At 42.5% G+C, this 23,030-nt stretch overlaps 1 protein-coding gene across 1 annotated transcript; it reads right to left on the minus strand.

Annotated features, from left to right (window-relative positions):
* Positions 1-22,816, minus strand: LOC140194839 (uncharacterized). Its single transcript, XM_072252113.1, has 9 exons — positions 22,736-22,816; positions 20,647-20,856; positions 16,053-16,259; positions 14,635-14,868; positions 14,121-14,274; positions 12,282-12,391; positions 9,788-9,901; positions 5,683-5,826; positions 1-135 (listed from the first exon to the last, which is right to left on the minus strand). The coding sequence occupies exons 1-9, from the start codon at positions 22,814-22,816 to the stop codon at positions 1-3; spliced, it is 1,389 nt and encodes a 462-aa protein (XP_072108214.1).
* Positions 22,817-23,030: the final 214 nt, after the last annotated feature.

Below are 23,030 nucleotides of genomic sequence, written 5' to 3' on the forward strand. Positions count from 1 at the left end.
TCATGGTCGATTGACAGCCTGGTCATCCTCAAACATCAGAATTTTCTTGAACTCGTTTTGTGGCTTGAAAAATAGCTGGGCTAGTACTTGATCAGCAGTTGCATGGAAGTAGTCATCCATATCTAGCGTTTCCAGCTGTAAAAGGAGTGAAAAACCACTGTTAAAACAACAAGAATTTGGGTGGCATGGTAGCATAGTGGTTAGCAAAGCCCTACTGTACCAGTGACCTGGGTTCAATTTCCACCGCTGTCTGTAAGGAGTTTGTATGTTCTCTCTGTCACCCGGACGGTTTTTCTCCGGGTGCTCCGGTTTCCTCCCACACTCCAAAGACATACCGATTGGTAGGTTAATTGGTCATTGCGAATTGTCTCATCATTAGGCTAGGTTTAAATCGGGGGACGTGGCTTAAAGGGCAGGAAGGGCCTATTCCATGCTGTACCTCAATAAATAAATAATAAATTTGAACTCCACTGATGATGATAGGAGTGTTTGATGCTCTGGGCATGTACTGGCTGCAGTTTAGAAGGATGAGGGGGGATCTAATTGAAACCAATTGAATATTGAAATGCCTAGATATAGTGGACATGGAGGGGATGTCCACTATACAGTGGTGGAGTCTAAGACTAGAGGTCATAGCTGCAGAATAGATGTCCTTTTGGAACAGAGGTGAGGAGGAATTTCTTCAGTTGGAGGGTGGTGAATCTGTAGAATCTTGATTGGCTCATTATCATCGCTCTCAACCCCATTCTCCTGCCTTCTCCCCTTAACTTTTGACACCCTGACTAATCAAGCATTTGTCAAACTCCACTTCTCCCCTTTAAATATACTCAATGACTTGGTCTAGTGCTAGTGAGGCCAGAACTAGAAAGGTTATACAGGTTATTTACATGGCTAAGGAGGTGGTGTAGAAGGGAGGGCATAAGATTTTTGGATCATTGGGCTCTCTTTCAGGGAAGGTGGGAAATGCACAGAAGGGATGGTTTGCACCTGAACTGGAGGGGGACTAATATCCTAATGGGAAGGTTTGTTAATGCTGCACAGTGGGGTTTAAACTAGAGTTGCTGGGGGATGGGAACCAGAGTGCCAGAACAGTTAGTGGAGAGGTTGGGGAGGCAGATGTTGGTAAGACCTCAGACAAAGTTAGGAATTAAAAGGTTGAGCATGGGTGCAACTAGTGGCCTAAGCTGCATGTATTTCAATGCAGGAAGTATTGTACGAAAGGCGGATGATAGTGCTAAAGATGAGGTGGCTGGTTTACAAACAGAGGGAATGTGTAGCAAGGAGAGCATGTTGATGGGGCAAAATTGCTGTTAACACAATGAGTTGTAACATAAAAGGCAGACAAAATCAAAAAGGGTGAATACAGGACTGAAGGTGTTGTATCTGAGTACGTGCAGTATTCGGAATAAGGTAGATGAACTTGCAGCACAGTTGCAGATTAGCAGGTGTGATTTCATAGGCATCACTGAATCATGACTGAAGGAAAGTTATAGCGGGGAGCTTAATGTCCAAGGATGCACACTGTATTGAAAAAGCAGAAATGAAAGTAGAGGGGGTGGCGTGGCTCTGATGGTAAAAAATTAAATCAAATTATTAGAAAGAGATGAAAGAGGGTCAGAAGGTGTTAAATCATTATAGATAGAGTTATGGGCTGCAAGGGTAAAAAAGACCCTGAAGGGAGTTGTAAACAGATCCCCAAACAGTAGTAAAGAAGTGGTCTACAAATTACAACAGGAGATAGAAAATGCATGTCAAGAGGGCAATTTTACAACCGTCATGGAGGATTTCAATATGTAGGTTGATTGGGAAAATCAGGTTGGTGCTGGATACCAGGAGGAAGAATTTCTAGAATGTCTATGAGATGGCTTCTTAGAGCAGCCCATGAGGGGATCAGCTATTCTGGATTGAGTGATGTGCAATGAACCGGAATTGATTAGAGAGCTTAAGGTAAAAGGGCAAGTGATCATAATATAATCAAATCCACCCTGAAGTTTGAGAAGGACAAGTGAAAGTCAGATATATCAGTATTACAGTGGAGTAAAGGGAATTACAGAGGCATGAGTGAGGAAATCGCTAGAATTGATTGGAGAAGAACACTGGCAGGGATAACAGCAGAGCAGCAATGGCTGGAATCTCTGGAAGCAATTCGGAAGGCACAGGATAGGGACATCCCAACGTGAAACAAATTTTCTAAAGGAAAGATGACATAACCATGGCTAACAAGAGAAATCAAAGCCAACAGAAAAGCCAAAGAGGGCATATAATAGAGCAAAGATTAGAGGGAAGTTATAGGATTGGGAAGCTTTTAAAAACCAATAGAAGGCAATGAAAAAAGTTAATAAGAAGTTAAAGATGGAATACAAAAGTGATGTAGCCAATAATATTAAAGAGGATACCAAAAGTTTCTTCAGATGCAAAAGTGTAAAAGAGAGGTGAGAGTTGATATTGGACCACTGGAAAATGGTGCTGGACAGGTAGTAATGGGGGACAAGGAAATGGTGGACGAACTGAATAAGTATTTTGCATTAGCCTTCACCGTCGAAGACACTAGCAGCATGGTGGAACCTTCAGGTGTTAGACGTGTGTGAAATTACCACAACTAGAGAGAAGATTCTTGGGAAACTGAAAGGCCTGAAAGGAAATAAGTCACCAGGACCAGATGGTGTACATGCTAGGGTTCTGAAAGAGGTGGTGATGAGATCGTGGAGGCATTAGTAATGATCTTTCAAGAATCACTAGATTCTGGAATGGTTCCAGAACACTGCAAAATTGCAAAGTCACTCCACTCTTCAAGAAGTGAGAGAGGCAGAAAAAGGAAATTTCCTCCTGACACTTATCCTTGTAAGCAGAACAAGTGCTATACATGCCCCTATACCTCCTCCCTCACTACCATTCAGGGCCCTAAACAGTCCTTCCAGGTGAGGCGACACTTCACCTGTGAGTCTATTGGGGTCATAATACTGTGTCTGGTGCTCCTGGTGTGGCCTCCTGTATATTGGTGATACCCAACATGGATTGGGGTACCTACATTCTGTCCACCAGAGAAAGCAGAATCTCCCAGTGGGCACACATTTTAATTCCACTTCCCATTCCCATTCTGATATGTCTATCCATGGCCTTCTCCACTGTCGTTATGAGGCCACACTTAGGTTGAAGGAACAACACCTTATATTCCATCTGGGTAGCCTCCAACCTGATGGCATGAACATTGACTTCTTGAACTTCTGGTAATGCCCCCCCCCCCTTCACCATTTCCCATCTCCTTTCCCCTCTCTCACCTTATCTCCTTGCCCACTCATCATCTCCCTCTGGTGCTCCTCCCCAGTTTTCTTTCTTCTGTGGTCTTCTGTCTCTTTCAACAATCAACTTCCCAGCTCTTTACTTCATCCCTCCCACTTCAGGTTTCTCTCCCCTCCCCCCACCACCTTTCAAATCTACTCCTCAGCTTTTTCTCTCCAGTCCTGCTGAAGAGTCTCGACTGTACTCTTTTCCATAGATGCTGCCTGGCCTGCTGAGTTCGTCTAGCATTTTGTGTGTGTTGAAAGAATATTATAGGCCAGTTAGTCTGATCTCAGTGGTTGGGAAGATGCTCAAGTTGAATATTAAGGATGAGGTGCCAGGCTTGGAGGCACATGATCAATTAGACGGTAGTCAGTATGGTTTCCTCAAGGGAAAATCTTGCTTGACGAATCTGTTGGAATTCTTTGACAAATTAACAAGCAGGATAGACAAAAAAGAATTGGTTGATGTTGTATACTTGGATTTTCAGAAGGCCTTTGATGAGGTGCCACATGAGGCTGTTTAACAAGCTATGAGCCCATGTTATTACATGTAAGTTTCTAGCATTATTATAACAGTGGTTGTATTCTTGTATTCTGAGGCTGTGCCCTGTTCTACTAGACTCTCCCACTTCTGGAAACCTTTGCATATCCACTCTAGCTACGCATTTCAATGTTCAGTAAGTTTCAATGCAATCCACCCCCCCCCCCCCACCATCCTTCCAAACTTGAGCCAGTACTCTTTTAAGTGTAGTAACAAAATGACAAATCAACTCATTCTGTTGTGCTGGTACACACCCCAGGGTGGTGATGTGGTAGGCCAGCTGGTGGTGTAGTGGTATCAGCACTGGACTTCAAGGCAGATGGTCCTGAGTTCAAACCCAGCCAGGTCCCAACCTGGGCAGCAGCAGTATCTGCGCAGAAAAAAGGTCTGGCAATCTACTTCCGTATCTTGCCACGAAAATTCTATGGACTCTATGGTCCATGAAGAGTCAGACACAACTGAACAACATCCCATTCACTTTCTTTTTGTCTATCCACCCTTCCCCAGCATCGACTCCTCCCCTTAACTAAACTTTTTTTTGCCAGGATCAGAAAAAGATTATGCACAGGATCATAAAATGTTGCAGAGGGTAGTAAGTCAGCCAGCTCCATCATTGGCTCTTGACTCCCCAGCATCAAGGACATTTTCAAAAGGCGATGTCTCAGGAAGGCAGCATCCATCACTCAGGACATGCTGTCTTGTCATTATTACCATCAGGGAGGAGGTACAGGAGCCTGAAGACACATACTCAATATTGTAGGAACAGCTTCTTCCGCTCCGTCATCAGATTTCTGAACAGACAGTGAACCCAATCGACTATTTTGTTCTCTTGTTGCACTACTTATTTTATATACATATGTCGCTTGTACATTATATACCGTATCATGTGACATGGGTGATCACGGTCTTTCCAAGATCTTGATTGTTCTTGGCAAATTTTTCTACAGAAAAAGGCACCGAAGTATTCGGGCTCTCATGACCAGACTATGTAACTCTTTCTTCCCCCAAGCCATCAGACTCCTCAATACCCAGAGCCTGGCTTGACACCAACCTACTATACCCTCTACCGTGCCTACTGTCTTGTTTATTATTTGTTATTATTTATTGTAGTGCCTGCTCTGTTTTGTGCACTTTATGCAGTCCTGGGTAGGTCTGTAGACTAGTGTAGTTTTTGTGTTTTTTTCTTACATAGTTCAGTGTAGTCTTTGTATTGTTTCATGTAGCACCATGGTCCTGGAAACGTCTCATTTTTACTATGTTCTGTACCAGCAGTTATGGTTGAAGTGACAATAAAAAGTGACTTGACTTGACTTGAGAAGTGGTTTGCCTTTGCCTTTTCCTTTACAAGTCGGGTTACCCAGCCATTATCAATACCCTTCAGAGATTGTCTGCCTGCTGTCAGTGTTCACATAACCAGGACTTGTGATATGCACCAGCTGCTCATACGACCATCCACCACCTGCTCCCATGGCTTTACGTGAATACTGATCAGGGGGCTGAGCAGGTGCTACACCTTGCCCAAGGGTGGCCTGCAGGTTAGTGGAGGGAAGGAGTGCCTTACACCTCCTTTGGTAGAAATGTATCTTCACTCTGCCACCTGAATCTCTCTATCTATCTATCTATATATATATATAGTTCTAACTCTTTGCATATTTTGTGTATTGCACTTTACTGCTGTTGCAAAACAACAAATTTCATGACATACCAGTGATAATAAACCTGATCTTAATTCAGATTCCGATTCAGTTCTCAAACTGCAGATTGTAGGAAAGCAAGAAAAGCTACAGAATCTGACCGTGAGAGTTTTCCGAGACCCCGACCCTTGAGTGAGCCTTCATCCAAATTAAAATGTGCTCTTACCTGGTCTCCTGTGCTAAACGCAAGGATTAATAAGAGATCTTCAACGCATGTGCTTTTAATGTAGTGCTGTGTTCCAATAGGGAAGAAGAAAACATCGCCTTTGTCTATTTGGAAATCTGTGGTTGAGGAACCAATTACTCCCACCTGTATGGATAAAACAAAAGATCTGTTCTCAGCGTTCTATTTCCCTGGCAAAGGTATCAGAAGCGAGAAAGGTATGGGAATTCAAAGTGCTCAGTGAGGGCTTACTATGGTAGGATTTACATTCCAAGCCGCAAGGCATAAGAGCATAAGAGATAGAAGCAGAGTTAGGCCATTCATCCCATCGAGTCCATCATGGCGGATTTATTTTCTCTCTCGACCTTATTCCCCTGCCTTATGTCTGTAACCTTTGATGCACTTAACTAATCAAGAACCTATCAATCTCTGCTTTAAATATCCCCACTGACTTGGGCTGTACAGCCATTTGTGGTGATGAATTCCACAGATTCACCAACCTCTGACTAAAGAAATTCCTCCTCATCTCTGTTCTAAAGGGACATCCTTCTATTCTGAGGCTGTGTTGTCTGGTTCTGGACTCTCCATGTCCACTGGGTTTTTCAATATTTGGTATCTTTCAATGAGATCCCACTCATTCTTTTAAACTCCAGTGAATAGAGGCCCAGAGGCATAGAGGCACTCTTCATAGAGGCATCAAACACTCTTCATATGTTAACCCTTTTATTCCCAGAATCATTCTCATCACCCTCCTCTTCATCCTCTCCAATGTCAGCATATCTTTTCTTAAATATAGGATCCAGAACCATTCACAATACTCCATGCGGTCTGACCAATGCCTTATAAAGCCTCAGTATTACACTCACGCTATTTTATTCCAGTCCTCTCAAAATGAGTGCTAACATTGTATTTGCCTTCCTTACCACTCACTCAACCTGCAAGTTAATATTTAGGAAATCCTGCATTTTGACTCCCCAAGTACCTTTGCACCTTATATGCAAAGACTATCAGAACTGCTAATATTAGTTTGTCAAATCCTGTAGGTAATTTAAGTTATATATGAAGGCAGGAATCATTTGATTTGGTGGTGGAAGTTCACAAGATCTCCATGACCACCATTTTGCTGAAAGCAGGTTTCTTGTTGTTGTGAATAATTTGAATATATTATGTCACAAAATTGACAGGAAACATTTAGTATGTACACAGAATAAGCATACATATGTATGTATATATATGTATGTTACAAACATGTTAATTAACATGATATATTTAGTATGTAAACACACAGAAAAGTTGCTAAAAGAACATTTTTTGCAGATAATGGACACTTAAATTACATAGAAACATAGAAAATAGGTGCAGGAGTAGGCCATTCGGCCCTTCGAGCCTGCACCGCCATTCAGTATGATCATGGCTGATCATCCAACTCAGAACCCTGCACCAGCCTTCCCTCCATACCCCCGATCCCTTTAGCCACAAGGGCCATATCTAACTCCCTCTTAAATATAGCCAATGAACTGGCCTCAACTGTTTCCCGTGGCAGAGAATTCCACAGATTCACCACACTCTGTGTGAAGAAGTTTTTCCTAATCTCAGTCCTAAAAGGCTTCCCCTTTATCCTCAAACTGTGACCCCTCGTTCTGGACTTCCCCAACATCGGGAACAATCTTCCTGCATCTAGCCTGTCCAATTACGTTTCAATCAGATCCCCCCTCAATCTTCTAAATTCCAATGAGTATAAGCCTAGTTCATCCAGTCTTTCATCATATGAAAGTCCTGCCATCCCAGGAATCAATCTGGTGAACCTTCTTTCTTAATGTTGACAGACTTATAAGTAATTTCTCTGCTGTCCATTTACCCTACAGAGAGGAGGTGGAAGAGCTCGAGGCCTGGTACCTGGCAAATAACCTATTCCATAATGTCAAAAAGACAAAGGAGATGATTATCGACTTCAGGAGAAAATGCATCACTCAGACTCACTTTACCTCGGTAGCTCAGCAGTGGAAACTGTGAGCAGTTTCAAACTTCCGGGAGTGCATAACCTGTCATGGTCCTGGAACACATTCTACACAATCAGGAAAGGTCACCCATGCCTCTACTTTCTGAGAAGGCTGAAGAGAGTTGGACTGTACTCACGTCATTCTACAGATATGCAGTAGAGAGAATCCTAACACGCTGCATCACCGCATGGTATGGAAGCTGCACTGCAGCGGAGAGGAAGGCGCTACAATGGGTAGTCAAAACTGCCCAAAGCATCACCGGCACCAGCCTACCCACCATCATGGACAAAGATGCAGAAAGATGCCGGAAAGGGGCCTGTAACATCATGAAGGATCCTACCCATCCAGCTCATGGACTGTTTATCCCACTCCCATCAGAGAGGAGGCAACGTCAGGATCACCAGACTCTAAAATAGTTACTTTCCCCAAGCAGTAAGGCTGAACAACCTCTCTACCCACTAACCCACACTTCCAACCACCACTACTTTATCATTTCCTGGGTACAGAAGAGATTTGCAAGGATGTTGCCTGGACTGGGGAGCATGCCTTGTGAGAATAGGCTGAGTGAACTCGGCCTTTTCTCCTTGGAGTGACGGAGGATGAGAAGTGACTTGATAGAAGTGTACAAGATAATGAGAGGCATTGATCGTGTGGATAGTCAGAGGCTTTTCCCCAGGGCTGAAATGGCCAGCACAAGAGGGCATAGTTTTAAGGTGCTTGGAAGAAGGTACAGAGGAGATGTCAGGGGTAAGTTTTTTTATGCAGAGTGGTGGGTGCTTGGAATGGGCTGCCGGCGGCCATGGTGGAGGCAGAAATAATAGGGTCTTTTAAGAGACTCCTGGATGGGTACATGGAGCTCAGAAAAATAGAGGGTTATGGGTAAACCCTAGGTAGTTCTAAGGTAGGGACATGTTTGGCACAGCTTTGTGGGCCAAAGGGCCTGTATTGTGCTGTATGTTTTCTATGTTTCTATGTTTCCTGTCAGTCACCTTATGTACAGACACTCCTGTGTCCAGCATCACTTTATGGACATGTAATCAATCTATGTATATAAGCTATCTTATGTACCTACAATAATTGTATTTTTTTATTATTATTGTGTTCTTTATCTGATTGTGTTTTTTTTGTGCTGTATCAGATCTGGAGTAACAATTGCTTTATTCTCCTTTACACTTGTGTACTGGAAATGATATTAAACAATAATGAGGAAGTCTGCAGGTGCTGGAAATCCAAAGCAACATGCACAAAATGCTTCAGGAACTCAGCAGGTCAGGCAGCGTCTATGGAAAAGAACAAACAGTCCACGTTTTGGGCTGAGACGTTTCTTCAGGACTGAGAAGGAAAGAGGGAAAGGGAAAGAGGCTAGCTGGAAGATGATAGGGTGAATCCAGGTGGGTGGGAAAGGTCAAGGACTGCAGAAGAAAGAATTTGATATTTCCTTCCCTCTTCCCTCTTCCCTCTTCTTCTATTCCCTCCTCTGGCCTCTTACCTCTTCTCACCTGCCTATTACCTCCCCCTGGGTCCCCTCCTCCTTCCTTTTCTCCTATGGTCCACTTGATCAGATCCTTTCTTAGCCCTTGACCTTTCCCACCTACCTGGCCTCATCTACCGCCTTCTAGCTAGCCTCTTTCCTCTCCCCTCTCCTTTATATTCTGGCATCATCCCCCTTCCTTCTCAGGTCTGAAGAAGTGTTTCGGCCAGAAGCGTTGACTGTTTACTCTTTTCCATAGATGCTGCCTGATCTGCCAAGTTCCTCCAGCATTTTGTGTGCGTGGTGTTGAACAACGTTGAATTGAATCTGAATGACAAGCAAGCAGAGGAACACTTGCAAAATAATGTTCAAGTGGGGAAGGGCCAATTTAACATGGCTACAAATACTAAACAAATAAGCTGCAAGTGAGATCCAAGCCTGACAGATCTGTTCACTTTCACAAATGGACTGTACAGACTTCTCATCAAAAATATTTAATGGCCTGACACTGTGTCACAGACGCGAAATGCTTACAAACTGCCCTGGTCGCCTCAGCCGTTTAAAATGAAATACCTTGCACATCAATATGTTAATTTAAATTCTGACCTCAATATTGGAAATAAAGAGAGAATAGTACCTGTCCACAGCCACTTATCACGTATCCCATCTCGTGGGCGTTGAAATGGAAGTGAGGCTGCCGGAGTCCATTGCTGTATATCCGTAGTGTTGCTAAGGTGAGCGTGTCTGCATGCTGAAAGAACAGAGTCAGAATCAGAATCTGATTTCCTATCACTGGCACATGTCATGAAATTTGTTTGTTGGTAGCAGTACATTGCAATATGTAATAAATAACACTATAAATTACTATAAGTAATAAATATAAAAAATAAATAATGGAATAAGAGAGGAAATATACTGAGGTAGTGTTCATGGACTCAGTACCCATTCAGAAATCAGCTGGTGGAGGGGAAGAAGCTGTTCCTGAAATGTTAAGTGTGTATCTTCAGGCTCCTGTACCTCCTCATTGAAGGTAGCAATGAGAAGAGGGCGTGCACGAGGAAATCTGCAGATGCTGGAATTTCAAGCAACACACACAAAAATTGCTGGTGAACACAGCAGGCCAGGCAGCATCTAGAGGAAGAGGTACAGTCGACGTTTTGGGCCGGGACCCTTCATTGAATTCATGTTTTGTCAGGTGCACCACAGACACGGTGAATTTCTCTGCTACTTTCTCCCAGTTGCATCACTTTTTCAATCTTATCGGAACAGTACAAATAATTTCACATTTTCCCATATTGCACTGCACCTGCCACCTTCGTACACTCACTTAAGCTGTCTATATCCCTTTGCAGGCTTTTCCGACCCTCCTTACATCTTGTTATCCCACCTGCCTTTAATTTTTCTGCATTTTGGATCCGGTTAACTCAAATCCTTCATCTGTCATTACTAAAACTTGTAAATATTTGTGGCCCAGGACCTCACTAGGTTACTGATTGTGACACTGAATATGACTTGTTTCCCTTGAAAGTGCTAACAGTTAGTCAGGTAATACCCTATCCAGGCTAATATATTGTACATTCTGTGTTTTGAATGCAAAGGAATGCAATGGGAGTGGAACATTTTGCTTAGGGGTTAACTAGGCGTGTTGCATCTCAAAACCAGACCATTCAGATCTACTTCAGCCACACCTCTTCACAGTCCCTCAGCACCCTTCATCTCTCCATGCACTGTCATTTTACACTTACACTCCACACCTCACACCTACACTGACACAGTCACTGTCCTACTGTGTTCCCATATGCCCTGCTGCTACCAAGGAGAGTTCCCCTTGCCAAGAGACACTTTGTCACTTTATCATTTCCTGTCAGAGTCACTTCATGTTCAGATAGTCCTGCACCGAGCGTCACTTCATGTACATAAAATCAGTCTGTGTAGATGCACTAATTTAGCATATACAGCTACACACAACAGTTACTTGCACATTGTGTTTTGTAGGATTGCTTTTATATTTATTCTTATCATTGTGTTTTTATGCTTATTGTGCTTTTTAATGCTTATTTATTTCTTTAGAGATACAGAGTGGAACAGGCCCTTCTGGGCCCAATGAGTCACACCTATTAACCCTCGCCTAATCACAGGACAGTTTACATCGACCAATGAACCCACCAAATGGAATGTCTTTGGACTGGGGGAGGAAACCGGAGCATCCAGAGGAAACCTATGTGGTCACAGGGAGAATGTACAAACATCTTACAGATGACACCGGAATTGAACTCCAACTACCGATGGTCTGAACCGCAATAGCGTCGTGCTAACCACTACCGCGGCACCATACATCTTACTCCCCGATCAGATCGGGAGTAAACCGATCAAACAGGAGAAAGTCTGCAGATGCTGGAAATCCAAGTAACACACACAAAATGCTGGAGGAACTCAGCAGGCCAGGCAGCATCTATGGGAAAGAGTACAGTCGACGTTTTGGGCTGAGACCTTCATCAGGACTGTGAAAAAAGATGAGGAGTCCGAGTTAGAAGGTGGCGTGAGGGGAGGGAAAACACAGGTGATAGGTGAAAGTGGGGGGGGGGGTGAAGTAAGAGCTGGGAAGTGGATTGGAGGAAGAGATACAGGGCTGGAGAAGGATGAATCTAATTGGAGAGGACAGAAGGCCATGGAAGAAAGAAGCGGTGGAGGGGTTCTCCATTACACTTGTGTACTGAAGAATGGGGAGGGAACATCGACTCAGACCATGAGAGGCCTGCGTCGGGCATTTTCATGCCTTACAAGGCGCAGATTGGAAGTCTGTGTGGGGCGCTACTCCTCACACAGACTAGAGCAATGTGTGGTTAAGTGCCTTGCTCAAGGGCATAAACACACTGCCACAGCTGAGGCTTGAACTAATGACCTTGAGAGCACTAGACAAACGCCTTAACCACTTGGCCACATGCCCAACACTGAAGAATGACAATAAACTATCTTGAACTGAATTGAATTCAGGTGCGTTGGTGTATGCCAGTACTTTATAATCTGTGATAGTGCTGCCCAGATAGTCTGCAAGTGGATCTTACAGTCCTTTCATGTGTCCTTGTTTATGTTTTTTCTTTTGCTGTAATAACATGTAATTGAGGAAATACCTGATGAAGGGAGTTGGCAAAGACTTTCTCATTTTCTGTCAGACTCATTGTGTTTCTTAGATACCTTGCCCACTGGATGATTCCACCAGAGTAGGTGTAATTCTTGGATCCTGGAATGAGTACAAGAAAGATAAAATAAGATAACATTTGAATATACCAAAATTCCAGAGGAAATCTGCAGGTCAGACAGGATAACATTTTTCTGGATTCCACTGAAGTTACTTGGACATCACTTGGAGATTTAATCTTTAAGACATGGGAGTATAATTAGGCTATTCAACCATTCAATGCTGGTCTGCCATTCCACAATAGCTGATTTATTATCTCTCTGAACCCCATTCTCCTGCCTCCTCCCTGTAACCTTTGACATCTTTACTAGTCAAGAACCTATCAACCTCCACTTCAAATATACCCTATGACTTGGCTTCCGCAGCTGTCTGTAGCAATGAATAACACAGATTCACCACATTCTGGAAGAAATTCCTCCTCATCTCTGTTCTAAAGGGACGTTATTCTATTTTAAGTCTGTACCCTCTGGTCCTAGACTCCACCACATCTACTCTATTTAGGTCTTTCAATATTCAGTGGTTTTCAATGAGATCCCCCCTCATTCTTCTAAACTCCAGCAAGTACAGGTCCAGAACCCTCAAATGCTCTTCATACATTAACTCTTTAATCCCCAGTATCATTCTCAAGACCATCTCCAACGTAGCTGCACCTCAAGATTGTGTACTTCTTCCCCGCTCTACTCTCTACTCTCATGACTGTGTGGCTAAGCACAGCTCAAGCATCATCTATAAATTTGCTGATGTCACTGCTGTTGTTTGTAGAATGTCAGAGGGCAATGTGGTGGTGTTCAGCAGTGAGACAGATCAGCTGGTTGAGTGGCATTGCAGCAACAAATTCACGCTTAACATCAGCAAGAGCGAAGAATTGTTTGTTGACTTCAGGAAGTGGAAATCAGGAAAACACACACCAGTCCTCATCGAGTGGTCAGCAGTGGAAAAAGGTGAGCAGGCTTTAAGTTCCTGGGCATCAACAACTCAACCTATCTTGAGCCTAATATACTGATGCAATCAGTGGCTCTTCTTCAGTACAAATTTGAGGAGATTTGCTATGCCACCAAAGACTTGTGTAAATTTCTACAGATATACAGTGGAGAGCATTCTGACTGGTTACGTCACTGAATGGTATGGATCTTCTAATGCACAGGATTGAAAGAGGCTATGGAGGGTTGTTGACTCACCTCCACCATGAGCAGAACCCTCCCCACCATTGAGGCCATCTTCAAGAGTCAGTGCCCCAAGAAGGTGACATTCATCATTAAGGAAGCTCGCCATCTGGAATATACCCTTTTCTCATTGCTACCATGAAGGAGGAGGTACAGCAGCCTGAAGAGCCTCACTCAATGGCTCAGGAACTGCTTTCTCCCATCTCATTAATCTTTTCACTATTTAGTATTGTAATTTATAGATTGTTATGTCTTTGCTCATCCTACCTCCCCCATTCACCTGGGTTCACCTATCACCTTCTATCTTGTATGCCTTCCACTCCCATACCTTCTTATTCTGCTTTCTTCCCCCTTTCTTTCCAGCCCTGATGAGGGGTCTTGGCCCAAAACGTCAACTGTTTATTTCCCTCCATAGATGTTGACTGACCTGTCCTCCAAAATTTTGTGTGTATTTCTCTAGAATCCCAGCACCTGAAGAATCTGTTGTGATTAAGCCTACACTGTTGTTTCTCAGTCTTGCTGACAAAATGTAAATTATATTTACATCTTCGACTAACTTGAGAGCAATATTTAAGTTAGTTATTGAATTGTCATTCATATCTCCTTACCTGGAAGATCATAGAAGTATTTCCACACGATGCTGTCCTCTGATTGAATATAACTTTCATTCGTAACGAGTTCCTTCAGGTTTGGTGGGAAGTTTATTGCTTGATCTTCCTTTTGCTTGGGGAGGCTTCTTATAAATTTAACTCCTCCAACAGGCTTCAGATGAACAGAAAGAATAATAACTTCCATCAAATTGTTTCATTGTAAGATAAATTTCACAATATATGCCGTGATATTAAATCTGATTCTGATATTTTTACATTTCAGAATTGTAACTAAAACTAGTTTTTTCATTTCATTTAAGTTCTGCAACATTTCCCAATACAGTCAGTGAACTGTTGACCCATGTCAGTGTCTTTCTCTCTGCAACCGGGTCACATCCAAACGTTTTGACACTTTCCCCACCATGCATCTGCCCAAATGTCTTGTAAATGTCATAGAGCCAAGTCAATTCTTTGACAGCAAGAAGTCAAGGAATTATTTTGGTGAATAGAATGAAAATAATGAAACACTGACCTTTAATGACCTGGAAGCAATATCTTCTGGTGTGGAGAAGAATGCATCATCCATATCAAGGGTTGAGAGTTCGTCATGTGTTGTGAAGAAGAGGAGGAAGATACACTCCTCTTCCCCCACGCTCTTCACCCAGTGAAGCGTGTTCTTTGGGAAAAAGATGACTTGACCTGCTGTAACATTATATGTTGCAACCACATTGGTTCCATCGTCTATTACACCAATCCATGCCTTCCCCTGCAAGCAGCAAAAAACTCGCAATTAAAATGAACAGAGTTTTACAAAAATATGATTAGAAACCACATTTCTTGATATGTAAATAGACAAGACATCTTTGGGACTTGTTTTGATGCTGTTGTTCTGTTGCTTGGTATGTTCTGTTTTGTTGTGTTCTGTGCTATTCTGCTGAACATCGTGGTTATACTAGGTTGGCACTGGAATATGTGGCAACACTTACATCTGAACCCAGCACATCCTTGTGTGTGTTGGCTTTCACTATATGTTTGATGTACTCCTGATTAATATCATGGTAGCATAGCAGTTTCCGCAATGCTCGGACAGCCAGATTTCAGAGTTCAGTTGCGGCGTTGTTTGTAAGAAAGTTTGTATGTTCCTTCCCATGTGTATGCAGGTTGCCTCTAGGGCCCTGATTTCCTCCCACAGTCTGAAGACCTAAGGGTTAGTAGATTAATTGGTCATTGTATATTGTCCTGTGTTTAACTAGGGTTAAATTGGTGGTTTGCTGGGCAGTGCAGCTGGAAGAGCCTGTTCCACACTGTATCTCTAAATAAAATAAACTTGCAGGCTGACCCCAGCACATGCGTGGGTGTGGGTCAGTAATGTAAATGATGCTTTTCACTACATGTTTCGATAAACATGTGATGATTAAATCTGACCATTGACTGCAAGCCGCAAACCAATCTGCCCCGATCAAAGTTGCTACTTCATGCAATTTTGATCAGGGTGGACTGGCTTTGCTGCCTACAGTCAACGAAGAACAGAGCACTAGATCAAACTGAACTGAGCTGAAACTGAACATTCTTGGATTGTTTTGATGACTTTGTGGTTTGATGTTTTATATGCTGTGCTTTTTGCTTTCCTTTTGCATGATTTGTTCTTTTTTTGCACATTGGGGGTTTGATGTTTCTCTTTGAGTGGGTTCCAGTGTATTTCTTTGTTTCACGGCAGCCTGTGGGAAGCGAATATCTGGGTTGTAAACTGCTTGCATACTATGATTATAAAGGTACTTTGAATCTTGAATCTGAAATCTAAAAGAACAGAGTGTGAGAAGCTAGTGATGGTGCTTTATACCTCAGAGGATGAGCGATGAAGCAGAGAAAAGAATCAGCAATATGTAGATAAAAATAGAATTCAGTAATACTTTTCCTTCTCACTACATCCCAGAGGAACTAAGTATTTACCGTTAGCAGATATCCATGCTCGTTGGCGTTGAAATGCCAATGGGGAACACGAAGCCCATCCTTCTCAACTCGCAGGGTGCCTACTGTCATTTTGGATTTCATTTCATTTATATTCTTCCCAAATTCCATAGAGAATTTGTTTTCATATTCAGTTGGATTTTTCCGAAAACGACCCCATTGAATTGCACCACCGGGATACTCAAGGACCTGAAAGAACAAGAACAGATGCAGTACTAAAGAAACATTTTCTTGAAACACACTTGGTGGCTGCTTCATTAGGTACCTCCTGTACAACCTGTACCTAAATAAAGTGGGCACTGAGTGAATGAATGTTCATGGTCGTCTGCTGCCATAGCCCATCCAATTCAAGGTTCGATGTGTTGTGCATTCAGCGATGCTCTTCCATGCACCACTGTTGTTGTACGTGGTTTTTTGAGTTACTGTCACCTTCCTGTCAGCTTGAACCAGTCTGGTCATTCTCCTCTGACCTCTCTCATTAATAAGGCACATTCGCCCACAGAACCACCAATCACTCAATTTTTTTTATTTGTGTTTTTTTCACCATTCTCTATAAACTGTGTGGACGTCCCAGATCAACAGTTTCTGAGATACTCAAGCCACCCTGTCTGGCACCAATAATCATTCCATGGTCAAAGTCACTTAGGTCGCATTTGTTCTCCATTCTGAGATTTGGTCTGAACAACAACTGAACCTCTTGACCACGTCTGCATATTTTTATGCATTGAGTTATTGTCATGTGATTGGCTGATTAGACGTTAACATTAATAAGCAGGTGTACAGGTGTATCTAATAAAGTGGCCACTGAGTGTATGTATGACGTCTAGCATTATCAAACTGTGCATTGAATAATATGGAGACCATGAAACACTGAACACACCATAAGTTTTTGCTCTAGGTACTCCAAGCTGGTGACACAGCAGCTAGCATAATGCTTTACAGCACTAGAAATCGGAGTTCAATTCCCACCACTCTCTGTCAGGAATTTGTACTTTCTCCCTTGTGACTGCATAGGCTTTCTCTGCGTGCTTCGCTTTCCTCCTACATTCCAAAGTTATGCCGAGGTTAGGGTTAATAAGTTACAGGCATGCTATTTTGGCCCAAAAAGCATGGTAGCTCTTGCTAGCTGCCCCCAGAACATTATTGTAATGTTTAGACTTTATTAAGCACTGGTGAGGCCTCACATGGAGTATTGTGAGCAGTTTTGAGTCCCTTATCTATGAAAGGATGTGCTGACATCTAAAAGAGTTCAAAGGAGATTCACAAAAGTGATTCAGAGATTGAAAGGCTTGTCATATGAAGAGTGTTTGATAGCTTTGGGCCTATATTCATTGGAATTCAGTAGAGTGAAGGGGAGGACTCACTGAAACCTATCAAATATTGAAAGTCTTCGATAGAGCGGATGTGGAGAGAACATTTCCTATGTTGGGAGAGTATATGACCAGAGGACACGGCCTCAGAATAATGGACATCCATTTAGAATAGAGTTGAGGAGGAATTTCTTTAGCAAGAGAATGGTGAATCTTGGGTATATTTAAGGCAGAGGTCACTGAATTCTTAATTTGTCAGGGCATGAAGGGTTACAGGGAGGAGGTAGCAGACTGGTGCTGAGAGGGAAATGGATCAGTCATGATGAAGTGGCAGAGCAGACGATGGGCCAAATGGCCTCATTCTGTTCCTATATCTTACGGTCATACGGTCTTATAGCCTAATGGTCTTATGGTCTAACGGTCTTTGGACTGTATTAGTCATTGACACAAAATGTTGCATTTCAATGTATGTTTTGATGTTTACGTGACAAAGAAAACTGATCTTTGTCTTTAAAAAACATAAAATGATTATTAAAACCCCAGGTTCTTTCCAAGTATTTGGGTTTAAATGCTTTGTATACTAGGAAATCCATTAAGAGCACACTTTTCAATCAATGTAAATCAGCTCCATTCATTTATGATATTATACTCCATGGCAGTAAGTTAATTTATTTATTTATTGATCTAGAGATACGGTGTACAACAGACCAACTATTTAACCCTAGCCTAATCACAGGACAATTTACAATGACCAATTAACCTACTAACTGCGAAGTTTTTGGACTGTGAGAGGAAACTGTAGCTCCTGGAGGAAACCCACACAGTCACAGGTCTTACAGGGGACACCAGAAATGAACACTGAACTCCAGTGCTCCGAGCTGTGATAGTGTTCAGCTCACCACTACACTACCATGGTGCCCATGGTATTGTTGAGAGTCATAAAGAGACATAGAAAAGTACAACACAGAAGCAGGTCTTTCAGTTCATCTTGTATGTGCCAAACCATTTAAACTGCTTGGTCCCATCGACATGTAACAGTACCACAGCCCACCACATCCCTACCATCCATGTACCTGTCCAAACTTCTCTTAAATGTTGAAATCAAGCTCGCATCCACCACTTGTGCTGAAAGCTTGTTCCACACTCTCATCACCTTCTGAATGAAGAAGATTCCCCTCATGTTCTCCTTAAACCTTTCACCCTTAACCCATGACCTCCAGTTGTCGTCACACTCATAGATTGTTTATTTCTAATCCTGACAGATATATTTAAAATTATGAGAAATGTGGTTAAGGTGGACAATAGCAATCCTTTCTCCAGGGTAAGAGAGAGAACAATTAGGGGCATAGATTTATGATGAGGGGAGAAAAATTTAAAGGAGACCCGAGGGGTAACTTTTTCTCACAGATGGTGTGAGTATATGAAACAAGGAGTCAGAGCAAGTGGTTGAGAAGGGTAAACAGTATTAATTAAAAAGCACTTAGATAGGAAAATGGAGGAGCTGGTCATAGAGTCATAGAGCACTGCAGCACAGAAACAGGCCCTTCAGCCCATCAAGACAGTACCAACTATCTATCAGCTTAATCCCATTGATCTGGACCCAGACTGTAGCCCTCCATACCCCTCTTTTTATTCTTCTTTTTTGGAGGGTTATGGAGAGTTTAGGTCTTGGATGGTTAGGGGTTGCCTGCAGGAAATTAGGATTAGGTGGGTGAGACTCTGGAAAGCATGGACCTTTTGGGTTGAACTGCCTCTATCCATGCTCTATTGCTCTATATCTATGAATATGGTCATGCAGATTAAGGGCGTATGGCACGTTTGCCTTTATTATTTGAGAAACTGAGTTCAAGAGTTGGGAAGTTATGTTGCAGCTTTATAAAACTCCAATTTAGATGCACCTCGAGTATTTAATTCAGCTTATTTATTTATTTAGAGCTATAGGGAGTCTCTTCTGGCCACTCGAGCTACCCCACCAGCTGGGCGTTGCCCCCAATTTAACCCTAGCCCAATCATGGGACAATTTACAATGGCCAATTAACCTACTAACTGGTACATCTTTGGACTGTGGGAGGAAATCGGAGCACCCGGAGCAAACCCGTGCATTCCATGGGGAGGATGTACGGAGGATGTCAGCATTGAACTCTGACCTCTGATGCGCCCAGCTGTTGGACAAACTCAGGCTGTTTTCTCTGGGGGGGGCGGAGGCTGAGGGGGAATCTGATAGAGTTTACAGGATTACGACAGGAATGAGTCGAGAGCCAGTATCTTTTTCCCAAGGCTGAAATGTCTAATACCAGAGACCATGCATTTAAGATGAGGGACGTAAATTCAACGACGTGCGGAGCAGGTTTTTTAAAAACAGAGAGTGGTGGGTGCCTGGAGTGTGCTGGGTGGGGCAGTGGTAGAGGCAGATGCGTTAGATACTTCTAAGAGGCATTTATAAAGGCACATGAATGTGAGAAAAAGGGAAGGATAATGACATAGTGCATGCAGAAGGGATTAGATTAGTGGGCATTTGACTACTAACTAGTTCAACACAATATTGAGGGTCAAAGGCCCATTCCTGTGCTGTGCAGTTCAGTGTTCTATGTCCTATAACTATCGTATTTACTGCACAATGAATGCCGGGTATTGTATTGACCAGAAGACATAAGGGCAGAATTAGACTATTCAACTCATCAAGTCTGCTCCGCCATTCCATCATAGCTGATTTATTATCCTTCTTAACAGTATTCTCCTGCCTTCCCCCCACCCCCGTAACCGTTGACACCTTTAAGTCGACAGCCTTATCAAAAATCTGCTTTAAACGCCCCCAGTGACTTGGCCTCCACAGCTGTCTGTGGCAATGAATCACTTTCAATGACTCTTCATCTCAAGGTCTCCATATTTCTTGCTTATTTATTTATTATTATTATTTATTTTTGCATTTGCAAAGTTTGTTGTCCCTGCACTCCGGTTGAAAGTCCAAGTTGGTGCGGTCTTTCATTGATTCTATTATGGTTATTATTCTACAATGGATTTGTTAAGTATGCCTGCAAGAAAATGAATCTCAGGGTTGTATGTAGTGATATATATGTACTTCGATAACTTACTTTGAGCTTAGAACTTAATTCCACAGATTCACCACCTTCTGGCTAAAGTAATTCCTCCTCTTAGTTCTAAAGGGGGAGACCTTTAAATGATTGTGTCTAAATGAGCCATTAAGACTGGATAAGATACATAAGAAATAACAACACATCTGCAAAGTGGTTCAAGGACCTTCGTACCTCTGATTTATCCAGGTGATACAGATACTTGTATTTGACATCAATGCTTGAAGTGGAAGGGCTTGAACTTGGCTGTGCTGACTGTTGAGGGTGAAGTTGAGGAATAACGTAGATGAGTGCAAGCACCAGAACTCCTACTGTGGTAGTAATGACACTTGCCAGTAGACACACCAGGAAGAATTTCATGAGGGAGAAACGTTTCACTTTGTCCTGTAACAAAAGCCAGTTTCACTTTCAATGAGAAATATCAACACTTCTATATCTTCATTGGAAGAACAAAGCTTTAATACTAAAACCCCACAGGAAATTAGTGGACAGGTGTAAAATGCAAGTAGACGGTTAGATTTTCCCTCAAAAGAGAGACAGCCACACATGGGAAATTATGTTCAGCTCTGGTTGCTTCATTATGGGAAGGATGCCGAAACTTCAGGGAGGGCGTAAGGATGCTGCCTAACTTTGCATGTTTTAGGGCTTTTCTCTTTGGAGTGAAGGAGGACGAGGGGTGACTTGATAGAGGTGTCTACGATGGTAAGAAACATAGATCTAGTGGGTAGCCAGAGACTTTTTTCCCAGGATAGAATTGGCTCATATGAGGGGGCATAATTTTAAGGTATTTGGAGGAAAGTAGAGGGAGGATATCAGAGGTAGTTTTTTTTACACAGAGAATTGTGTGTACATGGAACCTAATGAAGAAGGGTCCTGATGAAGAGACTTGACCTAAAAATGCCAGCTGTTTATTTCTCTCCATAGATGCTGCCTGACCTGCTGAGTTCCTCCAGCATTTTGTGTGCGCTACGCTAGATTTCCAGCTTCTCTTGTGTTTAAGATAATAAGATGTTATAGGTGCTAGAAAGATACAGAAGCACCTATACTAAAATTATTGGAAAATTCACTGAATAATTACATATATAAATTATTATATAATCATACAAACAAGTACAAAGAAGATTAAACTACAGAAAAAGAACAATATTACACTCTAATCCAACATCTTGTCTTCCACTGAGTGAACACCGGAGGGCAGCACCAAGCAAACATGGAAGAGCAACACCAATGAGAGAGGCCAGCTCCCAACCCAAGACAGATTTCAGCACACCCACAGAGGCCTCTGCTCTATCCCACACCACCTTGCCGTCTCCTCTCCTGGATGGCTGTAACATGCGACATCGCAGCACGAGGGCTTGGACCATGCAGCAAGCAAGGCGATGCTATCGGTTTCGTCGATTAACCAGTGAACCGGACTCGCAGTATTCTACATTACCAACGTCCAACTGGGACTTGTGATCACAAGAAACACGTCCAAGATAATCATTGGCACCATTTGTTGTACTGCACACTTCCTCTGCACAACAGTATGCAACAAGTCAGGGTGACAACATGGTACACATTTCCTTCCAACTTACTGATGAGGTAGACCTGCAGTACTTTAAGTTCTTAATATCCAGCAATGTCTTGCGATTTTAAAAGAAGATATAAAGGATGAACAATTACACCTTTGTTTGGATCTGGAGAGCATGCCACCATCTTACTCAGTGGGCTGAATGGCCTTATTCTGCTCCTATGTCTTATGGTCTACTGGTCTCTTATGGAATTTGTACTGTTGATCGTGGTTACAATTAATTTTCTAACCATGATCAGAAGTGGTTTTAAAATCCCAACCTCTCATGTTGTCACTGATTTAGCAGCATTTCTTTCTTTTGCTCCCAGAAGGAAGCACTCCACGTTGGATCAGGAATGCTAATGAAGATCCTTATCATCCATCCCACAACCTCTTTGACCCACTACCACCAAGAAAGAGGCACAGAAGCATCAGGACTAGGACTGCTTCTTCCCTCAGGCTGTGAGACTAATCAATATCCTGTGACCACCAAGGTCCCATCACTAGGACAGCGAGCTGTTTACTGCTTATGTACTGTAATATTTTGTTTTATGTGTTGTGTATGATATACATATGTATTTTGGGTGCAGCATGGTCCAGAGGAATGATGTTTCATTTGACTGTATATATGTATAGTCAGATGACACAATAAGCTTGAATTAATGACTTGAATCTGTCAAAGCTCATTCTAATACCCAGTTTTCCTCTTACCTGTTGGTAGATTTCCTTCTTCGCTGTCTTCTGAGAGTTTTCAACAATATCCTCAGAAAGCTCGAATGCTTTATTTTCCATCCCGCGCATATTAAATAATCTGCAAAACAAAATTTGGCTTGAAACAGACAGCAATTATTGCTTGTAACAGGCAGTATCTGGATATGTAGCGCCACTGAAGCTATGGTCTGGACTTAACTAACAACATACAACTTTGAAGCATTTTATAGATTAACTTCAAGGAAGTGAAGACCAGCCTTTCCTTATTACACAAGGGAAAATGGTGTTATGACAA

Source organism: Mobula birostris, chromosome 3 (assembly GCF_030028105.1).
Source record: "Mobula birostris isolate sMobBir1 chromosome 3, sMobBir1.hap1, whole genome shotgun sequence".
Classification (NCBI taxonomy): Eukaryota; Metazoa; Chordata; class Chondrichthyes; order Myliobatiformes; family Myliobatidae; genus Mobula; species Mobula birostris.

What these genes read in the sequence shown, in the direction of transcription:
- LOC140194839 (XM_072252113.1), bottom strand. Translation starts at nt 22,816, where the DNA reads ATGGAAAATAAAGCATTCGAGCTTTCTGAGGATATTGTTGAAAACTCT. An exon ending in ATCACCTGGATAAATCAGAG is followed by an intron (nt 16,260 to 20,646) that starts GTACGAAGGTCC and finishes TTGTTCTTTCAG; the next exon opens with GTCCTTGAGTATCCCGGTGG. An exon ending in TGATAAGTGGCTGTGGACAG is followed by an intron (nt 5,827 to 9,787) that starts GTACTATTCTCT and finishes TTATCCATACAG; the next exon opens with GTGGGAGTAATTGGTTCCTC.